The sequence below is a fragment of the Lontra canadensis genome, unplaced genomic scaffold (assembly GCF_010015895.1).
Source record: "Lontra canadensis isolate GAN:19392208 unplaced genomic scaffold, GSC_riverotter_1.0 scaffold2, whole genome shotgun sequence".
In the NCBI taxonomy this organism is placed as follows: Eukaryota; Metazoa; Chordata; class Mammalia; order Carnivora; family Mustelidae; genus Lontra; species Lontra canadensis.
This window is the reverse complement of record NW_022630996.1, coordinates 29959045-29983425: the sequence shown is the minus strand read 5'-3', so window position 1 is coordinate 29983425 and position 24381 is coordinate 29959045. Positions and strand designations below refer to the sequence as shown.

The 24381-nt window shown below is 40.4% G+C and overlaps 1 protein-coding gene across 3 annotated transcripts in view; it reads right to left on the bottom strand.

Annotated features, from left to right (window-relative positions):
* The window catches only part of DOCK4 (dedicator of cytokinesis 4), a 428176-nt gene that overhangs the window by 205677 nt on the left and 198118 nt on the right, over positions 1-24381 (bottom strand). For all 3 annotated transcript variants that reach the window (XM_032871243.1, XM_032871262.1, XM_032871253.1), the window contains exons 6-8: positions 20387-20535; positions 15379-15463; positions 8384-8535 (exon numbers count right to left, since the gene is read on the bottom strand). In XM_032871243.1, the coding sequence (XP_032727134.1) occupies positions 8384-8535; positions 15379-15463; positions 20387-20535 (386 nt within the window). The remainder of the gene's footprint in view (positions 1-8383; positions 8536-15378; positions 15464-20386; positions 20536-24381) is intronic.

Genomic DNA, 24381 nt, shown 5'->3' with positions numbered 1-24381 from the left:
CCACAGCGAGATGTGAGCCAGCACGTCTAGACACAGCAGGAAATGCTCCAGGCCGTACAGAGTAGTTGATGTTGCCACAATCCAAGGAGGAGCTCTGAACGCCTTCTTCAACTATTTTTGTTCCCAAGCAGAGTTGTGCTCCCTGCATGTATGGCCAGACCTTCTCTCTCTACATTGTTGTTGTGCTTTGGAGAGGTTACAATTTTGAGTCAGCTTCGTAACATAACACTCAAAGAAGAGCTCTCTGCCAGCTATCTTTCAGCATTCACAAACCATAAATGCTCTTCATTTATGATAAAAATATCAATGCTGAACTTATGTGATCACACTCTAATAAGTTGCAAATGATGTATGAAATGAGAAATTCTAGCATAGTGCTCAGAGAATTAAAAAATCTTTTCCGCTCTCTTAACTGGGTTACGTATGATAGATACAATGTACTACAATGCACACAATTCAGACACATTTTTCCTAGTTTGGGCTGAGTAGCCATTGTCTCTGATAGCTGACTTCTATAAGCTCTTGAAAAATTTTCCCAGTACCTGAATTTTTCAGAAACAAAACAAAACGCCACTTCTTTAATTTCCTTTAAAAAATGAAAAGGCTATTATTAGATCGCATCTGCCTCTGAAGAGACCCATCGGAAGCTACGGTTGTCATTTCTTTGATTCTACTCATCATGATGCCAGATTTCCAATCTTCTCATTCTTTTCCAACTGGGATGTTTCAATCTCCAACCCCCAATCCCTGCTTCTGACGCATACTTCATGAGCACCTCTGGCAAAAGCTGGAGAACTTGAGAGCCAGGACTCACTACCCCTTTCAGACGTCTCTCTTCGGAGAGGCCTCACCCCACACAGCAATTCTATTATTCTGCACTAACTCTGCTTCCTATCACGCTTCTGTTCAGCGTCCACTCACCCTGTTCCTGTAAATCACTTTCAGCCCCCAATTAATTCTCTCTTTTGCTTTCCAATGACAGAACTTTTTCCCACTTTGTTACTTATTTAAGACCAAGGCCACAAACCCAGTCTTTCCATCTCAACATTTTCTATCCATTTCACTGCCCTCACCTCCCTTCCTCCCACGTTAGAAGCAGCACCCTTCCTCTCAAAGTAGATGCCTTTCCTGGCATCCTGGATCCCCTCTGACATTTGCTCCAAGATTCACCTTTGAATCTCCAGTAAGGTCTTACCAACAGATACTCCTATGTAACTTGTGCAATGAGTGAATGAACAAACAAGTGAATGGTTAGAGGTAATATGCCATTCACAGAACTGCTGCATATCTTCACTTTTGAGAGGTTGAACCTGCACTAATTCAGAGTTTCTGGGAAGCTGGTCCTAGTGAAGACATAAAATTTTGCTTGAACATATAAGTACTTCCTCTCACAGCATCTTGATTCATCTTCTAAAAGCTGCTATTTTGCTTTATATATGAGTCACAGTTTATGCTTTAAAGGTAATGTTACAATGCACATATTATAAAATACTGAATGTCCTAGACCTTAGCAAAACATTCCTCTCAAGTTTTGTCAAATCCATCATCAAGAATATTATTTTCAGTTTATATAAACCCAAGAATATTATTACAGGCAGAATGGAACCAAGACATCCACGCAACTAGCAACTAGACCAGACTAAGAAACCAATCTTCTTCTTCATTGCTTTTTTGTCTCCATGCATAAAACATGTGAAGCAGGTAACTCATTAACTATACACACCCAATTGCTAAAAGTTCAACCAAGAACCTATAGACCTACCACAGGGAATCCACGGTCATGACATTATGTCACACTAGTTCCACCTATCCCTTTATTCTAACTTTGTTCTCCGTTTGCTTTTTTTCCCCCTTCTTGTTGTTGAAGTATTTTAAAGCAAATCATACCCCTGATGCCATTCTACCTGTTAACCAGCAAGTCTCTCTGAATCTTATCTAACTGTAATAACTTGTACTTAACAAAACAACAATAAGTACTCATAAAATATAAGAATTCAAGAACAAATACTATTTATCATTTCTGGTTATGTTAAAGTACATTTCCTATTTGGGTATTTGAAAATCATAATCTTTATAGCTACCATTTACTGACCAATGACCAGGTGTCAAGCATTACACTATGAAATATATCTATGATCTCATTTAATCTTCAAATAACCCCTGAGAGGAAAGTGCTATTATCATCTTCATTTAGCAGATAATTGACAGCTATAAGAAAAATGAATTAACGCACCAGACTGATTCAGCTACTGAATTAAAAAGAAAAAACAACCCAGGATTTGAACCCAGGCCCTCTGACACCAGACCTGGGCCACTTATAAACTATATAGTGCTGCCTATACCAGATATGGGAAGAGATGTGTCTTGAGGATGGAGATATATTCAGACATATTTCATAGTTCTGTACAAATTCACATTAAAAAACCCTGAGCCCCACCAATAATATTCACTACTTGCCTTTCTCATAAATGACAGAATTAGGATGATATATCAAAAAAAGAAGGTGATAGTGGGCAACATAAAATTTGCATGGAAATGAGGCATTTCAAGGAAAATCAAGAGTTTGTATGTATTTCCTACCACATACGATGGTAGGAAAAATACATAACTTCAGGAAAGAATATGACTAAGGTACCAGCAGAAAATAAATTTTATCTGAATTTAACTACTATGAAAAGACCTTTGGAATTTAATTACCAGAATAAGACTTTCCAGGAGTACTACCCTGCTGCTATTTTCTCAAATAAAAGCCCATGCCAGCAGCGTGCATGCATGAGCAGCCCTGGACTAAGTTAAGTACCGATTTGTGGCACTTAGGTCCTATTAAACAAATTCTCTGATGAGAATGAAGTACAGTAATACATTAGTCGTGAAACAAATTTATAGCTTTAATTAATGAAGCCTTAGAATACATCAGTAAACAAAGTAATGAAAGTTATAAGGGAAGTAGTCAGCCAGTGAACGATGTCATTTGCATTGGCCCATATAATTTACAGCTTGTTGTAGATTAATTGACACATCTCCTCACAGGGAAGATATGAATGAGTACACACATGCAGAGCTGAACAGTCTATGCAAAACACAAACACTGGGAGTATTTCTGTCACCAAATTGTTCAAAAACCAATTTTAAATGAAAGCCAAAGGAGACATGTGTAACATATAAGGTTAGTGTATATATATATATATATATATATATATATATATACACACACACACACACACACACACATATATATGAACAAAGACTCCAGATAATCCCAATCCTATCGCTCAGTTTATGCACACCAACACCGTTCCACAAACTCGTCCCTTTCTCTGACCCCGGCTCATCTCTCCACCTGCAGTCTCAGGCCCGTTTCCTGATGCCTCCGAAAGAGACAGTGACCCACCAAAGACTTCCCCTCTCCTCTGAGGGCAGTCTCTCCTTTGTTACTGGATCCTTCCTGTCAACAAGCTCATTTTCTCTCCCACTCTGGTTTCTTAAAAAACAAACCCTCAACAGACCCCTTACCACACACCGGTGAGTAAAACTTGGTTGAGGAAGAAAACAGGGTATGTATATTAAGTCCTAAAGATGAGGAGACTGGGTATAGAAAAATGACTCAGGCTACTGACACCTGACGAGGCTGCAAGTTAAGATACCGGCCACACGACATACTAACTGTGTCACCTATTAATCATGCTATGCCTCAGTTTCCCCATCCATAAAAAATGGGGATAGTATCAGTACCTACCTCATAGGGTTGTTACAAGAGACAAATAAGTAAATATTTTTTAAAAAGCTTAGAACAGTGCCTGGCATATCATAAGCATTATGTAAGTGCTTTGTTAAATAAACAGAATAGAAAAGAAGACAATAAAACAAAATTACGGATGATACCTGGGGAAATGACTGCCTGACTTTCCCAGCTAAACCCTTATAGAGTGGAGAAATTACAAACTTTCAACCAGACAGATATTCTCTAAAACAACTTTACTCATACAAAAGTTAATTTATCAAATTCATTTTTTACTAATTATGTAAATGTCAGGACTGTACAAAACTCCAATAAATCAAAGTATGTTATATTTGCTGAGAGTGGAGTCCAGTGTAGCTTTATGTGCAGGGAGCGCTGGGTTGGTGCTGTTACACAAGCAACTGAGGTAAGTAAGCTGGACAGGAAGAACATGGTCGGTGTACGTGAGCAAGATGGCGTCAGATGTTGACTAAGTCTTTGTGATTACTTACAGCAAGAGATGTCTTGCATGAGAGGCCTAACGTTCAGGGACATGTCTGGGTAGAAATTGTTTTGAGAGAAAATTAATGGGCTTTCTAAGTATGACCCAACTTTTGTGACAATTTAAGTTTTTCAGTGGAAAACGTACCCTTCCTGGTATTGTAGATATACATGTGGGTCACTGTTCCACTGAGTTGAACCAGAAGGGGAGGATTTTCATATGTTGTCTCCTTTTGCATTTGCCATCTCCAAGTACTACTAACCTACTTATCACCGGCACACAGTAAGAGTCAATGTTACTTTGCTTTTCTTAAAGTATTTGAGAAGGACTCAATTCAGAAAACCAATTTCTGTAGCACAGAGCATTTTTGAGGCCCTATGTTTAGTATTATCATTATCAATAATTTATAACAACTTATTATGAAGACTATCAGTCTCTGGGGTGCCTGGGTGGCTCAGGGGGTTTAGCCTCTGTCTTCGACTCAGATCATGATCTCAGGGTCCTACGATTGAACCTCGCATCAGGCTCTCTGCTCAGCGGGGAGCCTGCTCCCCCCCTCTGTTTGCCCACTTGTGATCTCTCTCTCTTTCTGTCAAATAAATAAATAAAATCTTAAAAAAAAAAAAAGATTATCAGTCTCTGAAGTTCTAACTCTGGCTCTTGTGATCTCTCTGTCAAATAAAATAATAATACTAAAAAAAAAAAAAAAAGACTATCAGTCTCTCAAATTCTAACCCCAGTTGACTATGCAAACTTTCTGTGCCTTGGTTTCCTCACCTACAGAATCAGTGCTGACAACATTTTTAAAGCATTTAGAATGAAGTCTGGAAAATGGTTAGTGCTCAGTAAATGCTGGCTGTTTGCTTCTTAGAGGCGGAAAGGTTAAAAAAAAATAAAAGTCCCAACCAGTTGTCTGCCTTGTGGGAGGAACAAACATCTACTGCTCCTCACCACACCTCCACCGGCTTAGCCCACATTGGCCTGTCCACCTACACCTGGACAAGGTAACTTCCTGTGATTAATGGTCAGGATCAATGCTATAAATATTATACTTGGGATGTGTCTTATTTTTTCTATATTATAGCAGTCATGATCTTTAACAACAAAAGCATTCACTTAAATATACCACCTTTTGTCTACAGATTTACATTGTTTGGACTGGACATGGAACTCAGAAAAAGAAAAAAAAAATCAAATTATCAGTTTCCCCAACAAAATAATTGCAAGACAATTTAAGAGGGAGAGAGGGAGGGAAACTGTAGCTAAAAAGTGACTTGCAAAACTTATCAACCAGCTGTAAATACATGGGCTTGATTTGGATCTTATAAATTACAAATTCCTTATCTGGCATTCCAGATTCCAGATAAGGAATTTGGAATGCCAGATAAGGGTTGCAGGTAAGTGCCAATTCCAGATAAGGAATTTATAAAATTGTATGAGTCAATATGGGAAAACTAAAGGCTGGCTGGAGATGGATACTTGATCATGAGGGAATATTAAGGGATGCCTGGGTGGCTCAGTCGTTAAGTGTCTGACTTCCGCTTAGGTCATGATCCTAGGATTCTGGGATCGAGCCGTATGTCTAGCTCCCTGCTTGGCGGGAAGCCTACTTCTCCCTTTCCCACTACCCCTGCTTATGTTCCCTCTCTTGACATCTTTCTGTCAAATAAATAAATAAATTCTTTTTTAAAAAATTAGGGAATATTAATTTCTTAGGTAGTAATTTCTTTGGAATTCCTCTTTTTAGGGATATACCCACATTTGAAAATAGGATATCTGGTATTTGCCTCCAAATAACCTGGAGGCAATGAGGAGGACTGGAAAGGGGTGTGGTTTAAATAAGACCAGGTCTGAGCTGATCACTGTTGAAGCTGGAGGCAGGTACCTGAGGCTTTATGATACTATTCTACCTTTTCACATCTGAAATTTTCTAAGGAAAAAAAAAAAAGTTTAAAAAAGAAATGCAAGTTGGTTTTAAAATACCCATACATCCCACACTGTTGGGCCTAAGAAGAAACACAAGGTCTCAAAATCATATCTTACCTTTGTAATACCTTTTTCTGAAAAGATGCAAAATACTTTACACTTATAAGCTAGGCTGGGAGCCATGAGAGAAGCCAGATTTGTCACCAGTTCCAAGATGAATGAAAAGACAGAGGCAAGTGAAGGGGTTAGGGCAGCTGCAGTCAACAGCAAAGAGCAGAGTCAAGTCCGGTCTCCAGATCTGCGTATCCTAAGGCCCCTTCAAAGGGTAATGGTGACTTGCCGTGTGCCATCAATGGAACCAAAGCTACTCACAGCAAGGTTCTGAAAATTCCCTAAAAGAATCATCGCTGTGCTGCCCAAGGTCTCAGAAAGCAAGAAAATAAATCTGAAACTGTTCCATCACCTCGTAAGCATATCTATTTATTCTTACTTATTCTTTTGCTTAGCATCTTTATAATGATTACGATGTAGAAGCAGTGAAGAAGGACTTAGGCTTGATGTCTTCTAGGGTCATGACTTCTCAAGTGGATTATCAGAGAAGTGTGTGTGACAGAGGCCAGGGAGAGGGGAAGAGGAAGAAAAGGGGGAAAGCGAAGGGAGAGGCGGGCACATATGGGAGCCCAGCCACGTCACAGAGCAGAAAAAAGGTCCAACTCCTGGTCTGAACTTGGAGACCACAAAAACATATTTTGGGGATCCTGTACCCAGGTTATTTTCCGACTTTCATCAAGCACATAGGAATAAAAGAAGGGGAACTCTGTTGCTTAAAACCAAAAAGGATATTTTAGGAGATTTCAAAATGTTTATAACAAAACTAAGAGAGCAGCTAATTTTAATTCTAAATTAACACATTCCTGTGGTGATGCAATGTGAACATTAGTGGCAAAGGGGAATTTACATAGTCTTCAAACCTTAGCTTAACAGGAGTGAGTAGAAGAGTGACCTCATGACTCCCTTTTACTTTTCCTATAGTTTGTTAAATATTTTAGAGACAACATGTTATATAGACAATGTTATGGGGAATTTTTGTTAAACTATCTGGAAACCAAGCTCTCTAAGACACTCGTCAATATGTTAGCAAGTATTATCTCTAAATAATCTTTCACATTTCTAAAGCAAGTGCTAAGCTGCAATTTGGATCTGTTTTTCAAGCCTTTATTTTCTTCCCTTTTTAGCGCTACTGGTTTGTGTTTCTAACTTACCGATTCATTTCCTTCAAAAGCATATAAAGTAGATTTTGAAACTATTATCATTGTTAATTACACATCTTATAAATTCTGTCCTTGCTACCTAAAAATATATATATTTTTTTAACCAGGAGAGAAATACTCCAGAATTATTTTGTATGTATTAAACAATGTATGTGGCTCAGAGTTGCTTAAAATTGTCAGCATTTTAATAAGCATCTTTTTTTTAAACATGGTAAAGTTGGGTCATGTGTGATTTGTGTGATATAATTTTAATTCTAAATTTAATTTTTTAATGTAAAAGGTGGCATGCATTGTGTTCAACTTTAAAGCAAACACCAAAAATTTGAAACGTAAAAAAAATCTCAACAAGGGTGGAGGCTTTTGAATAACAACCAAAATATCCACTACAAGTTTTTCCTAAATATCAAAAACTTGCCCTAAGAGAAGACACTGAGAACTAAGGAAAAAAAAAAAAAAAAAGAGTATATTTGAAACAGCTTACCATTTTACAGCTCTGAGACTCTAATGGGATGGTTTCCAAGTACTTACCCCCCTCTTGATATTATCTAACACAGGGAAGACAACAATAATGCAATTGTTTACTGCAAATTTGAAAAATACAATGTGTTGACCTTGATAAGCAAACCAACTTTGCACTTTAGAAATATTGTCTTCCTTGCATTATCAATATAAAGTAACTCAAATAATAGACCTGATATTAATGACATACTTTCATTTAGTAATAATTATCATGGTTCTTGATTCCTTTTGAGTTTTTCAAAGAGCTTCTGTATGCATCACACCATTTAACTTTCATGGGAACCTCCAGAGGGTAGGCAGGTTAGAAATTCAAAGAGTTCTACAAATGAGAAAATTGCGGCTCACAGAGGGAAAGTGTACAAGGTCCTATATTCCAAAGCTTGCCAATAACAAATGCTCACCATTGCAACATGCAGAAATTCTAGGCATGTTTCCATATGCAGTTACCTGATTGGTCGATTCTCTTTACTGTCAAAGAGTGAGAAGATGACCTCGAGCTCCTCCCCCAGGTTGGAACACATGAGGCTCTTCATCTGCACAAAGAGGTGGTGATTGCTGGCCTGCACTGGGGTGTCTTTCTTCCGATGTCGGTGCTCCATCTGAATAACACGCCCCAACAAAAACATGATCAGTATGGACTGAAGAAAACAATGTGATCCAACAAACTAGTTAGCTATCATATGATTATGATGTCTGGCGGTACCTTTTTTTTTAACCCCCCTGTGGATTTGGCATCTGGTTGGATGATACACTCCAAATTTTCTTCCAACTTCTAAAATAAGAAACCATGAAGTCTGCAGACCATCAAGGAATCTTGCTTTAAGAATTTGGTTTGTTTTATCATCTAATCTATCTATCTATCTGTCTATCTATCTATTGAGGGAGAGGTGGGGAAAGCGAGTGAGAGACAGAGAAGCGTAAGCAAGCTCCACGCCCAGCACAGAGCCCAACATGGAGCTCCATTTCACAACCCTGAGATCATGACCTGAGTTGAAATCAAGAGTCAGATGCTTAACGGACTGAGCCACCCAGGCGCTCCAAGAATTTGGTTTTAAATCATTAATGTTAAAATGATACCAACTTGCTGAGTAGGTTCAGGCAGCATGAAGTTCAAAAGATTCGACTGTTCCCTTATCAACTTCCAGGGTGAAAACAAATTATTATTCATCTTTAAAAAAAAAAAAACAGACTAAACTGTATCTGGTCATTTCACTGACAGTTGTTGAACAATGCAGCCATGATTTCACATTTTTCATAATTAAAAGTCCTTTTAAAGTATACGAAATTGCAAAATTATGGTAGTTTTCTGAGACATGCTGTGGTGATATTCAATCACAAGAGCAAGAAAATGTTTCTAACTTGCCGGGGAGCTACAGGGAGGCAGACGGGGAAGCCGGTGAGCTGGCTAGGGGGAGGAGTAGCACCCATGTCCACAACTCATTCCTGCCCAGCAGAGGCTACACTTGGGAGGTAGGATCAGAATCGGGCATTAACACAAGTGAAGGAGGAAAGGAATCACTGATAGTTTTGGGGTGAACAGAACATGGGGGAGACCAGTCAGGCAACACACACTTGTTAACTGTCTCCTGTGTGCCAAGCAGTGGGAATGCACTGATGAGAAAACAGAAATAGCCTCGACCTTCATGGATCTTATCTACCAGGGGGAGCAGAGAGCAACACAATCATTCTGCATGCAGATGGGAAACCACAACTGTGACAAATGGAGAGGAAGAACCAGCTTACCATGAGGTTCTGGAAGGATGCGATCTGACTCGTGTCTGGGCAGTCAGAGCAGGTGTCCTGAGAAATTGACACTTTGGCCAAGACCCAAAGAGGAAGCAGGAGCAAGGAATAATGTAGGACAGTGGTTCTCCAGCAAGGTGCTGGAAAAAAAAACCCAGTTGTTCTTCCCCCTAACCTATTATAGGCAGATTATTTCCATAACATACAATAAAAATGTCATGGTAATGTTAGAATGTTGTGATGGTTTCTAAACCTTTGCTCACCATTTTTGTACTTGGACCAGTTACAAACTGTCCACGGTCCAGCTAGTTCTTGGTCCACCTTCAAGGAGAAGTGATTCAGGGTAAGAGCACAGAGAAAACAGATACAAAGGACTGTGTATTCGCAGAACAGGTGCGGAGAATGAGGAGGAATTTTGCTTTCCTAACACAGATTATTAATGGCCACCTCTTCTGGCTCACTTCACAGTTAAAAAAAAAAAAAAAAAAGAGCTCAGGAGTTAATTCCACAGTAATGGGGTAATATCCTTTCCTAGAGGTAAGGCACATAACCCTGTTTCTACATGAACCATTTTTTTTATGTGTCTTAGTTCAACAATTCCTGACTGACGAAGATTTGAAAGGAAAAAACACCATCTAAATTTACAATTGTAAATGCAACAGGAAGAGATTACGAGAAGTTTTTCATGCTTTATTTGAAGTACTCGAAAGGTAAACGGTTAAAAATGCAATTAAGCAAATGCATCTGTAATCACTGTATACTCAACAGGTACGATGGACATCTCTCTGCGAAAGTGAAGAGTCCACTTTCTCGTAAAGTGCATCTCAGCATTGTGTTATGTGTTACTGATGATTGCTAGAAAAACCTTCCTGCAGAGAAAATTCTAACCATAGGGGAAAAATAAAAAGCATAGTTCTGCCTTGTTTTCTGAGAAGGTTGCTCTATTTTGTGCTTTTTAAAATTCTTTTTTTACCAAAGCAAAAGAAGCATCATACGTTCATACAACTACATCTCTTTAATTCACAAAGAAGCTTTTTATTTTCTGAAAATGCTAACTTATTTATTGATATACTTAAAAGTTGAGGGTAACAGCACAAAGTACTATGAAGAAATGAATGACGATTATGGACTAGAGTGGGAGAAACAGGTATAAAAACCTTATTTAAATAAAGGACTTCAAGGAGGTCTTTAGAAACCTTGATCTTTATTCCAAACAGTGCAAAGCTCCTAGCTAGCATCAGTCAGAGCATTCATTAAAAATGGAGCAAAAAAGGAAAAAAAAAAATTAGCTCCTTTACTCATGCAAGGAATTCAATATATCTAGATCAGTGGTTCTCAACCTTTGTTGCACTTTAGAATCACCAGGAGAGCTTTTAAAAAATACTTATGCCCAGGACCTATCCCAGAACAATTAAATTAGAATTTCCAGGGGATAGGGGTCCGGACAGTGATAGTTTTCAAAGCTCCCCAGGTGATTCTAATGTGCAATGAGGGTTGAGAACTATTGATTGAGATCATATGCAAAGACATGCAAATCAATGTTGACTGAAAAATGCATTGCTGCATCTTCTGTAAAATTACTGCCTTCGAACCTTGGATTTTTGCATGCATGCCTTTCCTAAGCCTGATTATCCACATGTGATGTAAGTCGTCACAAATGGCTCCGAAATCTCCCCTTCATCCGCCCACCATTCTTCCAGGTCTGCAAAAGATGTGGACGTAAGTCGGTTATGATGACTTGTTTATCTCCTGGTAACTCACTACTATGGGGAACTGCTAAAAATATCTCTGTGAAAATATTATTACAAAAACAAAATTAAAAAGGCATGTTCACACTTCAAGGGCTATAATTTGGTGGTTATAACAAACAGAAAAAAATCCATCTGTGAAATGAATTATGCTTACAAAGGCACCTACCAGCCACTCTAAATGTGCTTATTGTTTAACTAAACCTTTGATTTGGAAAAGAAAGAGATTCATTCCAAAGATTTATTGAAGGGATGTAAATATTTAATCCTCATATAATGTATCAATTACTGGGTAGATTGCTTATACCACGGTTTTTCAGCTTCAGAACTACTGATAATTTGGGCTGGATATTTCCTTGTTATGAGGGCTTTCCTGGGTTTTGTACAATGTTCAGCAGCTTTCTCTAGCTTCTATGTATCAGACCCAGAAGCACCTCTCCCCACCTCCATCAACCCACCCCCCAATTGTGACAACCAAAAATGTCTCCAGACATTGTCAAATGTCCCCTGCTCTCTGTTTGAGAATCTCTGGTCCGCCCACTAAGGATCATAAAGCAGTTAGTTAACATGATCTTATAAAACCAAGAAAGGTTTATAAAAAGATACTCTGTGTGCACAGATAAACAGAGAATCTAGCTAAGGCTCTCTTTATTTACAGGAGGATTGGGATCTGGCCTTTGGCAGAAAACCAAATGTTCCAAGTGGACATATGTTAACACTGTGAGGTTTAGCACATTTTACTGCTTAGATGAACATAATTAGGTGAGAAAGATCTGCTAACAAGGTTATCCAAAACCTAAAGCAAGACTTTTTTTCTTCTTCTAAAGATGCAGTATGGATTTAGCAAGATACAAATGTTTGTGTTCCAAATAGGACATGGAGAAGACATAGTAAAAAAAAAAACAACAAGTGCCAACAATCAATCAAACATCCCCTACTGGAGCACGCATGCCATGGCCCTTGAACTGTAAATGACGACAAACACCAAAAAAAACGACGCCGACGATGACGATGACGACCAGCAAGGCATTGGCGGTGGTTCCTGTGAACTTCACTGGTGAAGTCACTAAAGTCAGTCACTTTTATGCTGCCCAGAGAAAAAGAGCAGCGCGATGGACAATCTGATTACTGCTTGGCCAGGACATAAACAGGAACCAGAAGCTGCCTTGCCAAGAACAGGTTCTTCAGCAGCTTATAATAATTTGGGTTTTTCTTGGGCTGCTGTCTTTGCTTTACCAACAGTAAAATATGACCACTACCAGGAGAAACTAAATTTTCAAGGAAAATCACAAATGAACACCTTGGGTGAGGATTTGAACTCTAAAAATGAAAAACACCCTGGCCTGGAAGTCAGTGCTCATCAGTGGGAGTCCCTTGCACCAGTGAGAGCCACTGCTCATTGATCCCAGCCCAGAATCGTATCAACATAGCACTCCCAGCGGTCATCACTAACCAATCGGAATGTTGAAAAAGATGGTATCAATTTGCCATCCAATATAAGACATCAGGTGAGAAGAACAAAGATAAAATCACACACATACAAAACCAAACTAGAAAAACTAAAATCTACTTGTGTCAGACACTGTTAGTTGCTTATCGAGTATATGCCATCCTTAACTAAATATGGGATGTGACTATGTTCTTGCCAAAGAAATGTAACTGCAAATATTGTGTGGTATTTCTAGCCCAGCTCTTTCAAGTCTTTCTCCTTCCTACTGCTGGAGAGCAGATGTAATGGCCAGAGCTCTTGCAGCTGTAATGAACTTGGAAGTATCCTTAACGATGGAAGCTATGGACTGACTAGCAGAAAAATAAAAAGTCTGTATCACTTTTGACACCATGAAACCACACACAGGCCCAGAACCTCCTACCTCCTGGCCTGAGAAAGAAATAAATTTCTATCATGTCTAAGCTTCTACTATTTATTTCACTAAACATAGCCAGATCTAATCTTAAGATCTAGCATATAAGGTATCAATTATTCTTGCCACTTGCCTCTCTAATAAGGATGAAATAAAGGTGAACAAGGAATGTAAATCGACTGAACGCTTAGGTGCGCTGCAAACATTAACTGTCAAGGAAAGGTCACTTACAGGCATTTCTTATTTAATCTTCCTAACAAACATGGTAAGAATTATTTCCTTACTTAACAGGGGAAGAAACGGAAGCTCTGAGAGACTAAGCGATAAGCTAAAGACCACACGCCTGAGAAAAGGGAATTCAAATCTAGTTTTTTGGATCTACACCCATGGTCTTTTCATAAGACCATGATGACCTCAAAAACACTGAGTGATGGCTTATAAAGTACAAAGCACTATACGAGATTATCTTGGGGATAACAGAGGAAGTATAAAACACTGCCTACCCTGAAGAAACTTCCAGTCACGTGAGATTAAAAAAGTGAGAGACAAATTTGATGCCCAATCCCTTAAAGAAAGCAACTGCAATAAATACGCTCCACTGGAGGATGGGGCTCGCATATTTACACAGATTTTACCTGTTATACAAGCAAAGAATGAGGGGTAACTTGAACTTGAGATACTCTTACTTTCTTTCCTTCCTCCTTCTCTCCCTCCCTCCAACTGACACTTAACTGTGGTTTCTGCTTAGCACTGATGCCACAAAGGTGTGCCTCACGAAACATTTCTCTCAAGAAGCTCAATGTGAAGGAAATTCTCTACAGAAGGCAGAATTAATTCCAACTGACATAATAAGGTACAGATAAATAATCTGAGCAGAGCAGTGATGAAGGAAAAAACTGAAAGTGGTAGAACTGCTTTCTAAAACTCAGACATCAGCTCTGATGGGCCGACTGGTGATTTCCCCACATTTCTCAGACCCAGATCATCTCAGGTCAAGATTATCCCCACTATTCTATGAAGACTGTACACTTGGGAAGCTATCCAAAAGAGGCAGGGTCTTCCAGAAATGAGTCTACTATTTACCACAGGTGCTGTTCCTTTCAACATTATAGTAAGACGCATGGAAAACCATATTGAAGTAAAATTACACTGGCATAATGGCTTTTGAAAGCCCTTCCCAGCCATAATCTTTGATTTGGGGTTTTAAAAGAGCTTAGTTAAATATCAGGAAATTAGGTAATTTTTATACAAGTATTAAGAATAAAAGGCTAGGGGTGCCTGGGTGGCTCAGCTGGTTAGGTGTCTGCCTTTGGCTCAGGTCATGATCCCAAGATCCTAGGATCAAGCCCCGCATCGGGCTCTCTGCTCAGCGGGAAGCCTGCTTCTCCCTCTCCCTCTATCTGCTGCTCCCCCTACTTGTGTTCCCTGTCAAATAAACAAATCTTTAAAAAACCAGAACCAAAACCAAAGGATACAAGGCTAAATACAAGGCAGACTGGACCAGATTTAACTTACCATGTAACTGGAAAAAACTCAAGTGATAGGTGATGGGCAACATGATCAAACATCTTAGAATCATTAACAGACTTTAGAACTGCAGATGGATTAGGGTCTAGAAGGCGTAGGGTAAGATCAGCAGTTGCAGACAATGGAGGAGACACTTTCAATGGATTTTGCATATGGTGGTAATGGGGGCAGGGAGTGGGGGTAACATTTTGGGGAAGAATAAGTGGATATCATTAGCCTCAGCACTGTACTGGAAAACAACAGATAAACATATAGGATTTGTGGGCATTTCACTAAACTAACAAAATATACAAAGATGTGCAAAAGAACTTAAAACTTCTTTGGATTTACTTCCTAATATCTAAGACTTGAGAGCTCAGTAGTGCCCATCATATGATTCTGGAACAGGTAAAGTGCCCCAGTTTTTTACCTGGGGCATGGTCACCTCAACTCTCAATTCTCTTGACTTGCTCCAAATTAAACTTGGAACATCCTGTTCTTATAAAATCAATCAAGTATGAAGAATGCCATGGAAACCACAAAATTAGCAGTGAGGTTGTAAGCCAAGGTTCCATGTACCTACCAGTCGGTAGAGCTCAGTAATGCTGATGTCCTCTGGATCCACCATTGCATACTCTTTCCTAGGCACCAGGTCCAGTCCCAGTTGTCTAGAAAACACAGAAAAAAATTGGGGGAAAAGTCACTTCTATAGAATATATTAAAGAAGAGTACTTTTACTGTGTCATCTCGAAATCAGATATGTCGCCCACCATCCTTCATTCACTCCTATCTTCTGACTTATACTAACTGGCTACCACATTTGGAGAAGCCAACATAACCAGGCTGGACATGGGGCATAACTTGAGAAAGATGACAAAGGCAGGTCAATCGAGGGATGGGCAGGGACTGTGCCCCTGCCACTGGAAGCCCCAAGAACCATCACCACAGAAACGCTTCCATCTTAGACTGGGGCGGAAACAAGAGTGAGACATACTTTTGTTCTAGAAATCAAGAGTTAAGAAGAGGGAAGTCTGGCCTTTAGGATTTGACCTCGCATTAAATAGCTAGTTACATCCAGAGCAAACACATTTCTAATGTGACTCTCTGGCAACATGCGTAGTCCTCAGTTACAGAAAGTTCTGGGGTTGGTCATTCAAAGAAACTCAGGAAAGGCAGGGGACAGAAGTTAAAGCAGCACAGTTTTAGGCCTGGGGTAGTGAAACGGTTTAATCTCTCAGGTCATATGGACACAGCGGACATGTGGCTTACTGTACTGAGAACTGTTCTAAGGTTATATATCTAGCTTCAGTGAGAGCAAGTGTGGTGGCTGATTTGTGAGGTCCTACCACAGATGGAGGAAAATCAGTGTAACTGCCACTTCGCCTCTAGGGACCTTGGTGACATCCTCCTCTCCAGGGTGCCCGCTTGACTACAATGATATCTATGTTGTATCATTCATTTCCTGAACCTTCCACGACCATCCCAAAGGTGTCACGATGTCTCTGAAATGCCATGTAGATCAAGGCCAAGATGCTGTTTCTCTCCCAGACTCTCCTCAGTTATCCCATTCCATGTCTCACTGTAATTCTCTGATGATAATTTTTTCTGTGTCCCTTTCACATCCTCTTCTAACACGGAAGCCTTCTGCCATGGCATTTCCAGTTATAAAACCACAGCTTTCTCCCTTGTGTATTAAAAAAAAGTCCTGAAATCCTGTACCTTCCCCAAACTTCATTAGAGGTTTTTTGTAAGTAGAACTCATTAATTTGGCACTTACTTCAAGCCAGGCACTGACCCAGCCACCTTGAGGGACAGTTGTTCTTATAATGGCAGTAGTTGTCTTTGATATGAGAAAGTTTAATTTTCTTCAATTATGTTTCTCTTTGAGAAACATACAAATCACACTCCCATTCTCTAATTTTTGTTGAACTTTCAAATCACATACAGCATTGTGATTTGTTCTCAAAGTACCCATGTCTCCCTATTATGGACTAAATGTGTTCCTTTATATGGGAAGCCCAATACAGCCAACCCCATTATGATTATATTTGAAGACAGGGACCATAATAAGGTAATACAGGTTACATGAGGTCATAAGGGTGGGGCCCTAATCCAATAGAACTGGTGTTCTTATAAGAGGAAGCAGAGACCCCAGAGATTTCTCTATCTCCACCCAAGCACAGAGGAAAGGTCATGTGAGGACACAGAAAGAAGGCAGCTGTCTGCAAGCCAGCTAGAGAGCCCTCACCAAATTTGAATCTGCTGGTACCTTGATCACAGATGTCCAGCCTCCAGAACTGTGACGAAATACATGTGTTGTTTAAGCCACCCACTCTATGATATTTTATTATGGCAGCCCTAGCAGATGAATACATCTCCCCTTGGTCTACCTCACCAGGGATTCTGATAGGGTCTGTTCCCCATTCTCTGCCCCCTACCAAGAGAGAACCACTGCACTACAATATAAGACATCATTTGACACCAGGTTGGTATTGCTGAAGAAAGATTATCTAGCAAAAGAAAGAGGATATATAACAACACATGAATCATGGCACCAACCTTACCCACAGCTCCTTCTTTGAGAAGCTGTCCTATCCTGGGAGGCATGAGGAATTGCTGAGGCAGTCTAGTCATCTGACATCTCTCCTACCCCAGGCACACGTGACTGGCTTAACAGATAGACACCTGACCTAAGGACAAATAATCCAGGGACTGGCCAATAGCTTATGAGTGGCTGGTAGAAAATGCTCAGTCTAGACAGGAATAGTAGATTTTGGCTTTCAATGAGATTCCTTCTTTGAGAATTTGGACCTGGAAAGTCAGAGCATCAGCCATATGGCACGAGAAAGAAAAGATATACGAAGGACAACTGGTGTCCATCCCTGGAGAATGAGTAAACACCAACTCTAGCCGCAAAGGCTCTGGAGCAGGTGTGAAGTCCAGAAACTTCCTGGTCTTGGGGTCCCAGGAGCCTTTAACTTGCAAGTCTTTCTCTCCTAAAGCTATAATTGTTCAGCATCTGCTGGTTTCCTGGGTCCTAGCTGTATGAAGAGAGCTTCATCTGTTTTTTATTTTGTTTTGTTCATTCCTAGGTATATCCTTAGGATACCTCTCCCAGTGTTTGAGATTTTCCTAGCTCACAGAACAGGATCAGGGCAGTGCTTTAATATCAGGAAGAAGAAATGAGGTAAAATGAGAAAGGAGAAAATGCTCAGGATACGGGAAACCAGAGCAGGGAAGGGAGGGGCACACTCTTTATCATTTCAGTCACTGGAAAGAAAGAAAGAATGGATTCTCCCTCCTGTATGATCTTAGTGAGAAAAGTCAAAGGACAACACAGGACTCTATGGAGAAGAGAAACAAGTACCATTATTTTAACTCTGTGTGACACTTCCAGCTGTGGATACTTCTTTTCATGGCTCTGTTAAGGAACAAAAGCTCCTCCTCCACTTCCTCCCAACTTCCCACATGCAGAGGGCTTCTCTTTACCACTGGTTAGCAGTGTGATACACAACATGAGATAGAACATTCTTAATTTACGCTCATCCAGAGATCTATACATGCTGACAGATAATTTTGCAGGATAATCTGATCTAGTTTAATCTAGATAATTTAATTATCTAGAGATAATTCTCTTGCATTATCTGAATTTGCTTTTCATTTAGCACTACTCAATAAGACAACTGATTTAATACAAGAATCCGGTAAACGCACAATCGGTGTGCTAGAAGTTGTTTTTAAATTAAGTGGTCAAAGAAAACAGAATGAGACCTTAGAAAATTCATGAATTTGAGAATGAGCTATATAAATTATATTGTTCATTTTCATACATCAATGTTTTACCAACTTACCATAAATTAGCCACAGAACTGCCCAAAGTAAAGCTAGAATTTACATGAGTCAAAACAGTCATGATTCAGTCATAATTAATGTTTTTCTCTCTGTCATCATCTTCCTTCCTAAAACTGAAAAAGTATCTTTCTGCCTGCTCTATATTTCTAAGCTATTTTTGATAAGCTACTTCATCCAACTTTCTTCCTATTTACAAACTCATCTTTAAAGAAGGACCAGCATAATGACTAAGAGCCAATATAAGTCAGTGAAAACTCAAAGTTTTTTTTTTTTTTTTTCAAAATGAAAAAGAAACCCAGGATAGATAGCACGGGTCCCTTTCAAACAGCCTTGAGATTACCCCCACCCAGTCTGCCTCATCTCACACAGCAAGACGGGAAGCTCAGTGCAAATGGCCACCAGGTTTTCTTCCCCCAGGAAATGCTGTGTGTTTGGACTCATCCGGTCCTGGAGCAGAAATGGCCCACAGACCTTCTCTAGTTCAACGTACTCCTTCCACAGGTGAGAAAATTGAAGTCAAGAAGGGCTCAGGAATTCGCCTCATGTCTCAAAAAGCAGCATTCCTAGTCTAATGTCCTGTTGCCATTCCACACCTACGGGTGATTTTTTTTTTTTTTTTATCCCCCACAGGATTCAATCTTGTAGAGATAAATAACTTAGGGCTACCATACTGCTCATCTGTAAAAGATGAATGGCACATCTTACTCAACAAAATAGCCCAAGTACTCAAGGTGAGCATGAGGCTCAAAGTAGGTCCACGTGCTCATTATCTGTAGTCATCACATCTCAGAGGAATCAAAACTGGCTTCTGAGAGAGCAACTTCCTGCAGTCAGAAGAAGCTGCACTCTAGCTTCAAATCGATTTTTCCAGATTCAATAAGAGGTGAATTCATCTGTGGTGTATGTCCTTCCATTTCCCCCTTTTCTGCTGGCTTTTCTTTTATTCTGTACCCCTAAGATCCTTTGAAGGTCCAATTAGCCAATGGGGACTGAGAGGGGAAAGGAAGGGAGGACAAGAGCATGACACTGAGAGACCTTTTAACTTCTTGCAACAAGCCCAGGATCATAGTCAAAGTGTATTCTAATTTCTCACCCACATATTAGCATTCATACTTAGTACAATATCAGCCCTGATCAGAGCTTTAAATGATGAGATTAACTGAAGTGTTTGGAGGTTATTTTAGATTAGTCATAGTTTTATTTAAGAATAAATCTTGGTCTACTTTTTACTGAGTTCTCCAAAGCAGCTCCTCAAAGGGGCCAATATCTACACACAGGCGGATTCAAGGGCAATAATCAATTCCCCCACCAGTGCACCTGTTTTAAGACTTTTAATAGGCAGTGTTAGCATCAGCGTCTCCCTCCACATTAGTCTGGTGACATACTACCACGATACGGAAGGGGTATATATTAAAAGCAAATACACATGCCAAACCTAAAGCTTATTTTTAAATAAGACCTATTTAGAAGAAGCCTTATCCGGTTGATCCCTGTAAATATTTCATATTCTGTGAGAACATGCACACTGTCGACCTCAAAGGACACCAGAGAACAAACAACATCCTGATGCCCTCCTCAGCCTGGGAGGATCCAGCTCTCAGCTGCATCGATGACCATCTTCCCTAAGCCCCCACAAGGAGAAAACTGAAAAAACCCCATATGGTGTTTTCGGCGTTATTACCACACAGTGGCTCACACCTATGTGACATCCCCCCACCACCACGGGGGACAGTACTCACTCATTGCCCCAGTCCAGGCGGGCAGTAATGTGACGCTTCACATCCTTCATCCGGTCGTGGGTCAGATGGCCAACCAGCACCTGCCGGCGCAGATCCAGGATTTCATTCATGATGTGCCACAGCCGATGGAAGAGATCGCCTTCATTTCTCTGGGAAGTACCCAAACATGGAAGCGGTAGTCAGTCCCCAGAGTGAGCGGGGAGGGAAAGGGAAGGACAAGTCCAGCTCAGCCTCCATGTACTTGCCACTCGGTAGGCAGATTCTCTGTGAACAGGTCCCTCTCCCCTCACACTCGCATATGCCCGCTGCGCTCTACGCTCTCATCCAGGTGCACGACAGTGCTGTCCAAGAATCCAACTTCCCTTTCCAGGAGTCCTCACCACACCTCCACGCCCGGAACCTACATGCGCTACCCCTCCTCCACCTCCAACCCTCCTTTCTTTAGCTCCATCCACATTCCGCTGTCCTTCAAGGCTCTACCCGGATCCACCTCTGTCAGGAACCTTCCGTGATATCTCTCACCCACATTCTTTTCTCTCTTCTCTCAACAGTGGTTGCATACAATGAAGCCCACTTCACCAGAAAACACTGTGTTCTTATTATTTCTTACATGCTGGTCGTACTGCTTTACTGTATTTCCCGTCACAAGCTGGCTCTACACAGAGAACTCTCAAACCCATTCACTGCTATTATCTGGTCACTATTCAGACTTTTATGAACAAACACTGTTTTCTTTCTTACTTGTTAAATATTCATGTAGATTCAATACTATCCTGGGAAATTCGTCAAGCAAGGCGACTTAACATAAGGAAGATGGGTGGAACTCCCAGCTTCAAATGCTGCTTTTGCTACTTATTTGTTTTAAAGCCTTGGCGAGTGAGTTCTGTTATCTGTGAAACACAGTCCTACCTTCCTGTAAGGTTGTTTTGTGGCCTGGAGATAATGTTGGTCAAGAGAGGACAGCAGAGTGACGAAGAACACAGACTTGGGAGCCTGAATGCGCAATCTGCATTCCAAGTTTGCCATTTACTTGCTGAAAAACCTTTGGCAATTTATTAACCTCTTTGTGCGTATTTTCTTATCTATACAATGGATATTATAATAACTACCTGATTGGGTACTGTCAAGATTGATAGGTTAGTACACCAAAACTGTTAGAATAAGCCCGACCTAGAATAAATACCACCTAAGTGTCGGCAGTTACTAATACTGTTACTGCCATGGGGTTGGTCCAGGATAAGCCTTCTGCTAACGTCGTCTCTTTACCCAAAGCTGGCCTATATCTTACCCAGAGACACGGAGGGCAGAACTATTTCTAAGTATCTACCCTTCATCTTTCTTTTTCTTTTTCTTTTTTTAAAGATTTTATTTATTTATTTGACAGAGATCACAAGTAGGCAGAGAGGCAGGCAGAGAGAGAGAGAGAGAGGAGGAAGCAGGCTCCCCACTGAGCAGAGAGCACCATGGGGGGCTCAATCCTAGGACCCTGGGATCATGACCTGAGCCGAAGGCAGAGGCTTTAACCCACTGAGCCAGCCAGGCGCCCCAGCCCTTCATCTTTCTTAACAAGAAGCTATACTTTTACTTTCTACTAAAATATTAGTAGAGGACACGAACAGTGGTATATAAGGATTGAGATTATCATACATCTGAAGCCCTCTGCAGTGAGAAACTGCCAGAAATAGCAGAAGTTCTATTCTGGGATGGGAAAAGATGCTCGGTCAGAACACATTTTTTTTTTTTTTTTACATTTAAAAAAGTCATAACATGTCTTCTACTTTATCAAGACTTGGTGACTTGGAGTGTTTTAATGTACTGTGCGGGTAAGACAAATGTGCTGGCTGAACAGCAAAGCATTCTCCATGACACTATCCCTGGTCCTCTGAGATAAAAATAATTGCTCTCGACATTTAAAGCTCTCTACTATGCTTGTTCTACTATTACCTCTCACTCTTTACTCATGTCATACGCTCCCAGACAAGTCACGACAGGCACACTGTAATGCAATACTCTGGTAATTCACGGCTCAGAGTCCATGGTCTCCACTGGGTGTGATCCTCCAACCACAGACGCTGGGTCTCCCTCGGGTAGGCCCAGCAGCTGGAGAAGAATGAGATCCTTGATTTATGGGAGGTCATTTTGTGGATCTTGAGAGTTAGATTCCATCTAAGTCATGTGAAACAATAAGGGAAGATCAAGAAAGACTTGAGGAGGTCAGTGGCCAGTGGAAAGGTCCACAAGAGCCAAAGAAATTACAGAAGGAAGATATAAAATAAGTCAAGTCCTGTGCAGCAAAATGAAGAGGCAGCTCTGTTGGGAAAGCCATCGGCCCTGCTCTTGGGAACAGTGTTTTACAGTTGTGCGGTAGGATGGACTTCATTTTCTAATGATGTCTCCTCTAGTACTTAAGTTGAAGAGAGTGCTAAGACGATAAGGAAGCTGGATCCTTGGTAAAAATGAAACCATCTGGTCAGCGTTCCCTTTAGGGAAGGGGACACAGGAACCCTGACATACCGCAGCCCTAACCGGCAAACATACCCTCCTCGTGGGAAAGTATCGGGTATGTATCAGGTCTGGGCTGACAGCTGGTCATAAAATGGTGAGTCTTGAAAAAGTGGACTGTAAATACTGAACAGTTATGAAGACTATTTAGAAAATATGAAAAATGCTCTTGGTTTAACATTAAATGAAAAGGGTAGGATATGATATTCAAGCCTTGGAATAAAACAGTATCTGAAAGTTCCTGCAATAGGTGCGAAATGTAGCAAAAAGCTAATTGTGAGTCCCAGTGTTTTAGAGAATGGGTAAGTATCGATTTGCCTCAAAATGAAAACAGCATGGGTTTGGAGGCAGCAGACCTACCTTTAGACTCGGGCTTTACCACTTAGCATGGAACCCTGAATAGGTTATCTCTGCTAAAGACTTGGGAATAAAAACAAGTTGGCAGAGCACCAGGGAAGAAAGTTATAAAATATGCAGCCAAAGGCATGCACAGAATTACTTAAGTAAAGGATGGCTGCTGTATTTCTCCTCAGATTTTTGTGGTTATATTACCAGTATTTTATTAAGTGATATTTTAAAGAACATTATTTAGGCTCTTACCAATGATATGAAAAAGAGCAACTAGCATTTCTCAAGTATTTACCATGAGCTTTTAAGCTAAATGTTCTACTTATATTAAGTATATCTCATAAACTTCTTACAGTTTACAAGATCTTATCCTCATCAAACATCTGCCAGTGAAGAAGCCAGGCACCTTAAAACCATTGGAAAAGAGCAAGGACGAACTTGAATCAAAACACTGGGCTCAAAACACCTGTATAAGGGAAAGAGAACCCAGAAGGCCCAACACAGCTGAGTCGGCCTCATTCTCAAGGTCTAAAATCTGTTCCCTTCAGGTTCAACTTCATATTTGTCCCTAACATAACTGACTACAATGCCAGTATCCAAGGGAACTTTTAAATCATTCTATCTCTGTGTCCATTACTCAGGACATGAGGAGGTGGAAAAGTTACTCCTAGAGCTTACAACACACAGATTCTCAAACCAATCAAGTATGTCCCCAAAATAGATGTTCGCAACCTGAAAAGCAGGTAAAAATAGCTAGGTGAGGCAGAATCAAGAGGAAATTCAACTTTGTTCCCCACAAGCTGCCACATAAAAGGCAAAGTGCTGGTGTTCTAGCTCCACTAATGGAGGACACTTACACTGCCATTATTTTTATAACTCTTCTGTTGGGTATTTAAGATGTAATGATGCGAACATTTCCAATAGTTTCATTTCCACATATTATATATGTTATTTTAAGTGAAATAATACTTGATTTTATATTCCTCCTAATACAAATTTTTTCAAAAATCTGGAAGGGAGGGGCGCCTGGGTGGCTCAGTGTATTAACCTCTGCCTTCGGCTCAGATCCTGATCTCAGGGTCCTGGGATGGAGCCCTGCATCGGGCTCTCTGCTCAGCAGGGAGTCTGCTTCCCTTCCTCTCTCT